General features: G+C 33.8%; 1 protein-coding gene across 2 annotated transcripts; it reads right to left on the bottom strand.

Moving 5' to 3' along the window:
* Nucleotides 1-286: 286 nt before the first annotated feature.
* LOC126707807 (aminopeptidase M1-like) lies at nt 287-11632 on the bottom strand. Of its 2 annotated transcripts, none has more exons than XM_050407613.1 (20): nt 11478-11632; nt 9678-9902; nt 9357-9502; nt 8598-8700; nt 8161-8347; nt 7986-8079; nt 7651-7804; nt 7422-7526; nt 6611-6727; nt 6393-6506; nt 5548-5730; nt 5113-5395; nt 4895-5016; nt 4718-4815; nt 3327-3504; nt 3125-3239; nt 2972-3039; nt 2792-2866; nt 767-844; nt 287-600 (listed from the first exon to the last, which is right to left on the bottom strand). In XM_050407613.1, exons 1-20 carry the CDS (start codon nt 11562-11564, stop codon nt 415-417), a joined length of 2718 nt encoding a protein of 905 aa, XP_050263570.1. In that variant the 5' UTR covers nt 11565-11632; the 3' UTR covers nt 287-414. The 2 variants fall into 2 exon arrangements, with proteins under 2 accessions (XP_050263570.1, XP_050263571.1); XM_050407614.1 differs by having other exon boundaries at nt 9678-9899; nt 11478-11624.
* Between the last annotated feature and the right edge of the window lie 185 nt (nt 11633-11817).

Genomic DNA, 11817 nt, shown 5'->3' with positions numbered 1-11817 from the left:
TCTTACAAGGCAAGCCCTTGGCCCAAAGATCTGTCCACCCAAGGTTCCCACACTCAGGGACGAGGACAAATTCGTGCGGGCTTGGCTCCCCAAAGCAGACAATGAGCTAAGTGTGCGCGGGAAAAAACCCCCACATTCCTATATTACATTTATGATTGTTCTTATAATAAATAAAAATATAATTACGAAATACATTACTCATTATTAGATTAGTTTAAATTGTTAAAAAAAAAAAATTTAATAAAACCACTATAAAAATACTTATCACGCGCAGGTTCATGACTAGTTAATATAAAAATGGTATATGTCTGTTTTATTACTGTCACACCTGTTTGGCAAATTTACATTATGAAAGTTGTGAAATATAATCCACTTGCTTTCTTCTTGACAACAAAGGCCAAATAAAAGTATCTCCTAGATCTTCCCGAGTACCAACCCCTTCAAGGCCTTGGCAAGATGTTCCTCATTCTGAACACTCTGAACCCAATTTGCATTTATGTGAACCCTTTCAATGCTCTGCTTCAAGGTTCTAGCAATCTTGGACTTAGTACGACTTGCAAAAAACTCCTCTATTTCCTCGGCCTTCTCAAACGAAGCAAACTGGGGGACAAATAGAATAGAACAAACAAACAAAAAAAAGAAAAAAGATAAGCAATAACAATAACAACTAACAAGTGTATTTGTAATCGAGATACAAAGGACAAAAACTGATACTTATAGAACTAACAACAAAAAAGAGCAGGAGGAAGGAAAGGGAGAGACAAACCGGTGATACAATTGAGTTGACAAAGCGAGTTATTAAATATCCAGAACCCCAGATTTTTGAAATATGCTCCCAGTTATCCTGTATTTCAATCACATAGGAGAAAAATTGCATTAGATAGCAAAGAGGAATGTACTAATGATGAAAACAAAAATAGAATAACATGGGATCAGTGCCAAAGTAATTCAAAACAAGTTACCCTTTCATTTATACAAAAAGATTTTAGCAACAATAAGCTAGAAAAAGAATAATTAAAAACCGCATCAAGGAATTTCTAACCAAGATAAACTATAAATGTACTTGTGTTCAAACTAGCAATTCTGATATATATGTGATCTATGTGGATTAACTTGATATTTCTAACATAAAATCTAAGATATATTTCAGAATCTAAAACTCCTACAAGCTACTTTCACAGACAACTTCATCTTCTCTGGGGCACAAATATCTGGTTTTGATCAAATCTAATGGGATTGCACAAATACTTGTGCCTTAAATAAATAATAATAATAAATAAAAAACTTGGACAATTCCTTAGGCATAGGGATCTTAAAGGTTCAATGGCATCTCTTCCAACTCATTTCTTGACTAGATAAATATACGCTGTTGAGTTAGCGGAAGCTCTGACACTAAATTATTGAACAAATGATTGAACAAGAGAGTTTTTATTAAAACTTGACTCTTTGAATTACAACACTTTATAAGCACTAATGCTTTTACAAGACACACACCAACTCTCTAGACACCTATGTATTCGATATTTTGGTGTCCTAGGCGTAGAGGAACCACACCAATCCATCCCGAACTTGGTGGTTAAACTCTACTATGGTGACGATACTGTAGGGGAGGTCCTGCGGAAAAATAGCTCGACGCCAAGATGATAAAAAGCTTAACACCTCTCATTCTTATTACTTTTCAATATGAAAAAGGAAAAAAAAAAAAAATGAAAGGGTCGTCTTATTCAAAACCCCAATTATGAAACCCCTTCTCTCCCACTTCACGCCTCGGAATGTACCGTTCTTATAGAGAGAGAGGCACTTTCACATCTTCTTAACCCGAAATGGCTGGGGAGAGGAAAGGTTCTTTTTTTTAGGGTACTCCTGGAAACAGATCCAATGGAGATGGGGTGGGGCCTGTAGCTCAGAGGATTAGAACACGTGGCTATGAACCACGGTGTCGGGGGTTCGAATCCCTCCTCGCCCACAACCAGCCAAAAAGGGAAGGGCCTTTACCCCTGGGGTAGGAAAATCATAATCAGGATAGCAAACTCAAAGCTATGGAACTTGGGTGTGGGTCTTTTGTCAAAATGTACACTACACAATAGCTCTTACTTATTTCTTCACTTCACAATCTTCACAAGTCTCTCACACATCACACTAGTCTCTCACTAGTCTCACACTCTACACCTTCACATACCACCACATCTATTTATACTAGATGTATGTTGGTTAGGAAACCAACTTGAAGCTTCTAGCATCTTCTTTTTTAATACGTTATTTACCAAGCTTTTAGACTATTCTATAAACATGTGGCTAAGATTTACTTCTTCATGGAAGTCTCTAGAGATATCTCATAGAGAAATCCAGAAAGAGCATCATGGAGAAATTTCCGGAATGCAAGAGAACTTTCTAGAGAATTCCGGAGAGAAGTAAATTGAGTGCAACTCTAGAAATTTCTAGAGAGAGAGATTGTGTGAGAAGTTCTAGAAGTTTCTAGAAACAATAGAGTTAGTGTTGATTTCTAACATACGCTTCTAGCATCTCTCCCATTTTCCCTTTTATCATCAATAAATACATGAGATGCACCACAAGCATGTTTTTCCTACAGGAAGGTGAGTGCCCTGTCCCTTGTATATGGTAAAACTCCTTTGTCTTTCTCAAATCCACATGCCAGATCTTAGACCAGTCACCTAATTGTTTTGTACAATTTTGATCAATGTATAACATGGATATAGTGCATGCACATGAACAATTGAATTTCTTCACTGCAATGTGCTTTTTGCATTTTACATTACAAATGGAGTATTACCTTCAGCCATGTCCAAGCTGTTTCGCGTCCTTCCCTACTAACAGAAAGTCCAAGAACAGCATCTTGGGGACGAACCTAGATCAAATGGGAAATAAAGCTAGCATCAACATCCCAAGCCCCATCAGACCATTATTCATCAACTTGTATTAAAAGGTTTTTGACCTCCACAATTATATATACCTCAGAAGACAACAAAAAGTTGAGAGCTTCAAGAATTATGTTGGGATCTGGAGAAGATGTTAATGAACCTACAAGCACAAAAAGAGATATGTCTCCAACATACTAGAGAGATTCAAATGTTTTGCAACATTTTAAATAATGATATGTTATTACTTAGAACGCGTGTTTTCTCCTGGCTCAAATCAGTCTCTCTGTAAACTCTCAAAAGAGATTCATAACCAAATCTGTTTGAAGTGCTGACTTTACGCATTACAGCCACATATGCTGCCTGCAACCGCAGCCCATTAGAGTACTTGATAGGTATTGTAGACTGAGAAATTCTAGTGATTGATTAATGCTTTATTTTTTTACCAACCTTTCTTATGTCAGGATGGAGGAGTGGTGTATTTCTGTCATCCAAGAATGCACAGAAACGTCTACTTGCTTCTTTTAGTGTCAGATCATGCCCAAACACAGCAAGGGCAGTCAAAACCTCTCCTCTCAACATTGCATCTAGATGGCTCTCGCCTGTCTTAGGCTCCCATCCAAGCTTACTGCAAAATAAATTCAAACATTGAACAAAAATAAATGAAAAATTATATATATTAATAAAAAAAAAGCTAATCTTGCTCAAAGTTTATATATATATATATATATATATATATTTCAATAGTTACAACAATAAGGAAGGGAGATTTGAAACCTGGTTCTCGTTATAAATAAGAGCAAGCAATGCTACTGAGCTATAAGGCTCTTTGCATTGCTCAAAGTTTTTGAGTGCTCATTATCTTGGTCAGTGATACACATTGGGTATATTTCGATAGCTACAACAAATAAGGGAGGGGGATTTGAACCTTGGTTCTCCTTATTAATAAGAGCAAGCAATGCTACTGAGTTATAAGGCTCTTGGCCTTGCTCAACGTTTTGAGTGCTCATTATTTAGGTAAGTGATACACTGGGTTTCTATTAGCATGTAAGGTTTGATATAAATTGTTGGTGGTCTGCAACTATCAAGTCAAAGATACCTTCCCTAAACTTTTTCAAACATCCTACATGCTTCCTTATTCCTTAGATAGTTGTATACATATTACATTAGCAACTTTAGATAATTATTAATATGTATGACAATTTTTATCTTGACTACGATATATAGAATATCTCCAAATAAAAGAAATAAATATTACTATTTGCAACGATCCTTTAATGACTTTTTCTTCTTCCTTAAAGCTCTCTTTTTACATTCTGAGACATCTACATATATCTCCTAGATTTAATGAAAAAATATCTCTCTCTGTTATTTATTTGCTATTAGCAGCTCTATTTAAGAAAGAAATAAATTGACTTAATTCAGAGAAAGAAAATGCCATATATATATAATTGATACTCAATAGTAACAAATTAAACGCCTATTAATATTCTAATTATTCAGTAAATAAAGAAATGATACTCTCATGCTCTAAATCTGTCGAAATGTATTGTCAATGTCATACATTCCAGTACCTTAATAGTTAACATCATATAGGTAGGGCTTACTCAACCAAAATTTCACAAATGGAATATAATCAACTTTGTCAATGTCATACATTCCAGTACCTTAATAGTTAACATCATATAGGTAGGGCTTACTCAACCAAAATTTCACAAATGGAATATAATCAACTTCAAAGGTATCACTTATGTTGAAAAATTAGTAGACAGAGCAAACTGAATGCTAATAAACAAAGGCCACCATAGGAATTTCAATTATTTGTATATAGGACAACTTACTCTTCTAAATGCAGGAAAAGGCTAATAAAAAATTGTTTAATGTATTCCAGTAACTCAGGGGTTGCATCAGCTGCAATTCTTTCAACTTTGTTACTTATCTGTGAATAGAGAGATCAGAATTAGGACTAACAGCACAACTGAAGTATACTTGAGTCTTAAACAAGAGGTGAACATTACATTGATTAAATTAAACAGCACAGTATATTCAAGTTCCCCCCTATAAGCACCCATCAAGGTAAGCAATGAATTCAAAGACTGCTGGCGAGCCATACAAAGGGCAAATGAATCATCCAGGATGCCTGTTAAACAAATGAGTTGTATTAAGAGCTCTTTTCTACCATAAATACATATCATCATAAGATAATAGCAGGTATGAGTAAAAATATCAAAATTACCATATCTGTCTGTTGCAGACAAGTGTTGGTTCTCTATTGCATGTTGGAGTCTAGCTGTAAGGTCCTCATCATATTTTACCCTATAGAAACCAGTCTGATCGACATTAAGTTTTACCCAAGCAGATGCCAAATTGCTTTTGTCACTCAGGAATTCTTTCATATCAAGAGTTCCAGACTTTGATTCCAATAGAAAATTCATGCACACATCATATGAGCCACAGCATAATGTTATTGGAACAATCCATTGCCCATCCCCATGAGAACCACTTGCCAAAAATTGCGACTGCCATGATTACATTGATTTGTCAAAAGTCAGAAAGTTCTCAAAATATTATTAAGTGAAGCTCACTACAAATTGAAACAACTCAATATGCATCAGGGTTAAGATATGCTATTTCAAGAAAAAGTGGGTGAAAGAGATCAGACACAAGAAACCTGCTCAAACACCAATTTCTGATCTTTGACTTCAACAGTGATGACTGGGTACCCTTTTTGCCTTGTCCATGAATTCATTATCTTGTTCACAGGCTCATCGGATCCCTTCTCAAGTGCAGCCCATAAATCTTCTGTCTTTGCATTCGAGCAAGCAAATTTTTTTATATATGAAGCAAGTGACCTCTGATTACCAAAAAAAAGAGAGAGCATAAAACAGTTAATTAAAACCAGGGGGGAAAAGAATTTACATATGTGAGAAAAAAGATAATTAATTGACATATAATTACATAAGAAATATTTTACAAATGAGAAAGCCAAATTGAGCATCTTAATCCAATGAATAAATTTGAACAATTATCTCGTATATTGCAGAAGATGATTTGTTGGCAAAGATGAACCTTAAAAGAACGAACTTTAACTGCACTCATTTAAGTAATAAATGGAGGCCAAGAAATAATCTGGAAGTTAATCAAGCTGAGGCCATGTCACCAGATATCAAGTAGATATACTTTCTACTATTTCTTATCTAGATGAGCATTACCATTGTTTCTATATATAAATAGAAAGCACTTTTCAAAATATGAATTATACAGTATTCATAATGTTAATGGTTACTTCCTAAACCTCTTTCATTATATCCAAATATTTTTGAACAAAACCGCTCTAACCTCTTAAGAACTCACAAAAAAAGAAAATTCCTATTGTTCTATCTTTCTCAAAGACTTAATTTATGAAGGGTTTAATTTCATGTCAATTTGGGGTGGAGAGAAAGGAGTTTCTTCAATCATAAGAAATATTTTTATTTGGACAAGAAACATATACCAGCAGCAACTCTAACAACCAACCTGAAAGCATTCAGCTCCAAGATAGCTCTGCAGCATCCGGATAACAGATGCACCTTTTCTGTAACTTATTGCATCAAAAATTTCATCAATCTCCCTAGCATGATTTATCTCCACCTAAAAAAGTTTGCTTATATTGAGATATACTCAAAAAAGTGATAATATAATTTCTTAAAGCAATTATACCAAGAAAAAAAAAAAAATAGCGCATACAGAATTACCTCAATGGGATGGGACTCTGCAAGCCCATCCAGCCGAAGACCCTCTGTATAGTCACCAAGAAACTGAGTCCACACTTTCCATTCTGGGAACAAGTTATCAGCTGCTAAATAACTAACCTGAACACATTCAAATAACCAATATATAATTTACAAGAATGCAATGAAATAAGCAATAATTTATAGACATTGGACCCTTACAAATAACTCAGGCTACATTCCGGGGAAAGAAAGGTTTATGTTAGTTTATTTAACAATGATCCCAAGCTCAAGCCAAGCTTGATTGATAAACAACCCAAGTTGAAGCATTGTAACAAGTTAGTGGACAAGCTCATGGACCTGAGGCTTGTATATATTATAAGATCATATATACGATATATATTACCAGTTTCAACTTATTCACTTGGTCTTATAAATAGTCTAATTCATGGTTAAAAATTATGTGTGAATACAAGGTAGATGAAGTTAATTTTTATAGGTCCATGAATAAAAAGAAGTTATCTATCAAGTAACCTGATCAGATCACCTTAAGCATAAATAATATATATATATGAGCAAGTTATGAACAGTTAACTGTGACTTTAAATCTTCTAAAAAAAAAAAAAACTATGACTTTATACAAGAAGGAAATAATTTAATAAATAAACGCATGAGCAAGCTTCAGCTTGTTTGACAAAATAAATTATGTAAAACATGTTATGTAGCTTGGTGACAAGCTTTAGCTCTCATGTTCAAAACACAACTAAATGAACCAATCTTTAAATTTTAACAGACAGCTCAGTTCAGATCAATTAAAATCCGATGTAATAAATACCCATGTTGCGAACCCCTCATTCAGCCACAAATGAGTCCACCATTCCATCGTTACAAGATTTCCAAACCACTGATGTGCCAGTTCATGTGCTACACATATCACAACCTTTACAGTAGCAAAATAATAATAATTAAACATTTTGTGTACACATATTAAAACAATAGCTCCATACTGCATTAGCCAAAGTAAGTTGTGACAAAAAGAGCAGCGTTCACAATATGCACATTACCCTCTGCTTATTAGTAGCTGAAGAATGCTGATCGTCGTAGAGCAAAGCCGTTTCACGATATGTAATCAAACCATAATTCTCCATGGCCCCAAAAGCAAAATCAGGAATTGCAACCATATCCAATTTGGGCAGGGAGTAAGGTACCTCAAAGTAGCTGTAGAAATGATCCTAGTTAATTGGAATTTTAAAAAATACAACATAAGCACCAACATGTAACAATTTGAGCGATCGCCAATAACCATGATCCAATGTCCACTTAAATGCATTATTTAGCTAAAGCTTGTATACTTTGTCTCGCAATCGATGGATTGGTGGTGATTCATAGTAAAGCTTACTCTTTGTATAATTCAAGCGTCCTAACAGCAACACCCAATGCAAATTTCGCTTGATTTACTTTACCAACTTGACAGTATACTCTAACTTTAACACCTGCAAAGTGATATAAGATTACACTATCAAGAACAAGGATCATAATACCACAGGAAATAGTGAACATAGTGTATTGTTTACCATCAGATGTAAGATGTTCCACATAATCAAACAAACCAACAACAATTGCCACCAAATATGTAGACATTATCGGTGATTCTTGGTATGAAACTGTCTTCAGATCCCCATCCACTTTTTCTTCAAAAATTGGCATGTTGGAAAGAGCTACCAGTTTGGATGGCACATCCAATGTGATTTTGAACATAGCCTGCAACACTCAAATGCCCAAAAGAAGGATCCAATAAGCTTTTGTTTGCATTCATTCGAAACAGAATCAAGCAAATCTACTTCCAATCCAAAAATAATTTGGTCACAATAATCAAAACACTAGCTTCATGAGAGGTACACAAGCTTCTAAAATGCAGCATGAAGAGTGGTCGGATATAAGATTTCATTTAAGCAAAAGAAGCAAAGAAGTACAAGAATTTAAATTAATTGAGAGAGAGCGATTGTGACACCTTGCAAGCAGGTTCATCCCAACACGGAAAGCATCGCCTAGCATCAGCTGGTTCAAACTGTGTAACTGCCATATTCTTCTTCTCACCATTGTGATTATATGTACTGGAAAGCAAAATAATAACTTAAACATATTCACATTACTACTTACCAGTAAAATTATCATTTAGCCAAAAACAGAAGACATTTAGCTCCATTTATAAGTAAAATGGCGAAGCATGCAATCATAGGTTTCAATCCCATTAAAGATCATATTAAGTATATTTGAAAGCACTGTTTTTATTTTTTTTACTGTTTTTAATATATAGAGGTTAAGTTTTGGTGCGTTGACAGTTGCCTTCCACAAAAAGTGATAGGTTATTAATTGGTTTAAGTTATGAATCAGCCTCTCTAAAAAAAATGGAAGGGACCAAACATATCTTGACCCCATCTTTTAACTATATAAATTTTACAAAGCTAGATGTATCGTTAGTTACAAAGAAACAATAACTTAGGCAATTTTGTTTATTATATTGTTAGAGTGCACTAATGACATTCAATGCTACATTAATTTTGAAGTTTTTATAATAAACATGACAGTAGCTTTAGTATAAATTGCAACTTCAAGTCACGTTTTCTCGTCTTTTGTGAGTGTGTGAAAGTGTTTTGTCTTCTATTTTTATTCATTTTATGTTGACTGAGAGATCCTAGTACTAGTTTATAAGAGTTATGTAATAAAATTTGCAAAATATTATGAAAACAAGCATCACTCATTGTAGTACCTTGTATAGAAGCCCTTCAGTTTGTCGTTCAAAGTTCCTTGAAAGCGGATTGTGAGAAGTCCCATCCCAATGGGAAGCGTGTCAGCAAACTCTAAAACCAAAATCTCATCTTCTTCAACCACATCAACTTTTGAAGGCCTTAACACCTGCCCAAATTCAAAACTTCATTCATTGTTCATTCACATATAAGCTAGAGCTCAGCAAAACTATATAAAGTTAGCAAGAATAATTTGGAATAATGTTAAGTTAAAGCAGTTACATGTTACTACCACAAAATCCATTACCATTACCATTAGTTTAAAAGTAAAGTTAGGGTGATACCTTAGAATCAGAAGAGTGAGTGAAAGATACGGAGGGGGTATCAACGGAGAGTTCGGCGGCGTTGAGGACTATGAACCTCGTATCCGCCACGATGTTGAGCTCGATAGCCACGGAGCCACTGAACTTGCATGCGCTAAGGTCCGGTTTCAGCCGTATGTCATAGCGTTTTGGAACAGCGAATTTCGGGAGCCGAGGTTGCCCTTTGAATTGTTCCATGCTTTGCTGCTTTTTTTAGCAAAGCAGAGTAGGAAGTGAGGTTGAAAGTTGAAACGAGTGAGATAGTGATCAAAGTCTGAGTGATGAGTGAAAGAGTAGACAGTGGACCATATATAGAGTATAGAGTTCTGTGTAGGAATTTACATAGATTTGCAAATGATAGACTATTTCAAACTTTTAATTTGTAAAACTTAAGTCTAATCCTAATATAATAGTAAGTTAGTAACAGCTGTGTCTATGCATAGGATTATGTATTCTATTTGAAAAGGTCACAATTTTTTTTTTTTTAGTTATAATGGATCACAGTCTATTATTTTATTTTATTTTGACCTACAAGAGTCAGATATTTTGAAAATGTTTTGACAGTTTGTTACATTTATGACACAACTCTTTTTTTATTTCATATATCCATATTTATATAATATTTAAAACCTTAAGTGTAACATTTATTATTGTTACTTTTTTGTTAAACTACATTAGCCTAGAATTTCGGTCAATTCCATCCAATTTGGTCCATTCAATGCACTTTGGTCCAATTGAGTCTACTTTAGTCCATTTGGTACATTTCGAACTATTTGAGCTTTAAATTGATTCTTTTTATAGATTGCCTTTTTAGTTTTTTGCTCAAATTTTCTTTTCTTTTTTCCTTCAATTTTTGGGTTGAAAAAGTATGAAATTTTATTCTATTTTAACCAAACTCTTTTGAAATTATCGATATTGGGTCCTAAAAAGCAATAAAATAATAAATACTCACAGAATTATCTTAAAATTCAAATTTCAATAATATAGGTATGATGCTTATATTTGAAAAAAAAAAAAAAAAAACAATTCGACAATTCTTAAATTATATAATAAATTTAAATTTAATGTAACATGTTACATATATTCCATGGAATAAGAGTGTACATTTAAAAAAAAAAAATATATATATATATATATATATATATATATATTCTTCTTGAAGCTAACCATACTTGGGTTCTCACTCCTTTACCTTCTCATTAGAAGACTATTGGGTGTGAATGGGTGTATAAGGTGAAGTATAAGTTTGATGGAAGTGTTGAGAGGTATAAGGCTAAATTGGTTGCTAAAGGCTTCACTCAAAAGGAAGGCCTTAACTATCTTGAGACTTTTTCCCCTGTTGCTAAGTTGGTTTCTGTCAAATGCCTTCTTGCAATGGCTGCTATGCAAGGTTGGTATCTATGTCAGCTTGATGTAAACAATGCCTTCCTTCATGGTGATTTAAAGGAAGAAGTGTATATGAATATGTTTGAATTAGTCAACCAATTATAGTATTTATATATATATATATATATATATATATATGTTAGCTTATAGAGTTTGGATATTCTTGAATACGGTTTTTCTGGATTGGTTAGGAGAAAATGTATGACTCATATATATATATATATATATATATATATATATATTTATATATGTTAGCTTATAGAGTTTGGATATGGGAAAATTAGCGTTAGAAACTGAAGTCTAAGAAAGTTATAATGTGGTACGTAATAGTAGTATGTTTGTTGATCACACTGCTGAGCTGAATTGATAACAAGAAAAGAAATACGAATTTCATACCAAATTGGGACGACGCCTAGATTGCATGTAAAAATAACTAGCCAGAGCGATGACCAATCCGATGATGACCGTAAACGATATCAACATGATACCACGTATTTGGCAAATTTTAGTGATACCCAATTGGAGAAAACAATAAACTCAGATCAGATGTATCAATTTCTGAGTCAGAGAACAGACAATAATTAAGCTTCTTAAATATAGTAGCTAGCGCGCATGCAGTTGAGTGAATGAAGATGAGATTGAAGCTTAAGCTTGATATGGAACGAATTGAAGTAAGCAATCTATTCTTTTCTTTTCTAAATTCCAATTTTCATCTTCCAGAATTTTATTTTGTATT

The sequence above is a fragment of the Quercus robur genome, chromosome 2 (assembly GCF_932294415.1).
Source record: "Quercus robur chromosome 2, dhQueRobu3.1, whole genome shotgun sequence".
NCBI lineage: Eukaryota > Viridiplantae > Streptophyta > Magnoliopsida > Fagales > Fagaceae > Quercus > Quercus robur.
This window is presented reverse-complemented; position numbering and strand designations above follow the sequence as displayed.

Excerpts from the sequence above, each read along its gene's own strand:
- LOC126707807 (XM_050407613.1), bottom strand. The coding sequence starts at position 11,564 with ATGTTGATATCGTTTACGGTCATCATCGGATTGGTCATCGCTCTGGCT. Across the intron at positions 9,503-9,677 it reads CTCACTCTTCTGATTCTAAG|GTGTTAAGGCCTTCAAAAGT; the intron begins GTATCACCCTAA and ends GAATTTGGGCAG. Across the intron at positions 5,731-6,392 it reads TTGGAGCTGAATGCTTTCAG|AGGTCACTTGCTTCATATAT; the intron begins GTTGGTTGTTAG and ends TTTGGTAATCAG.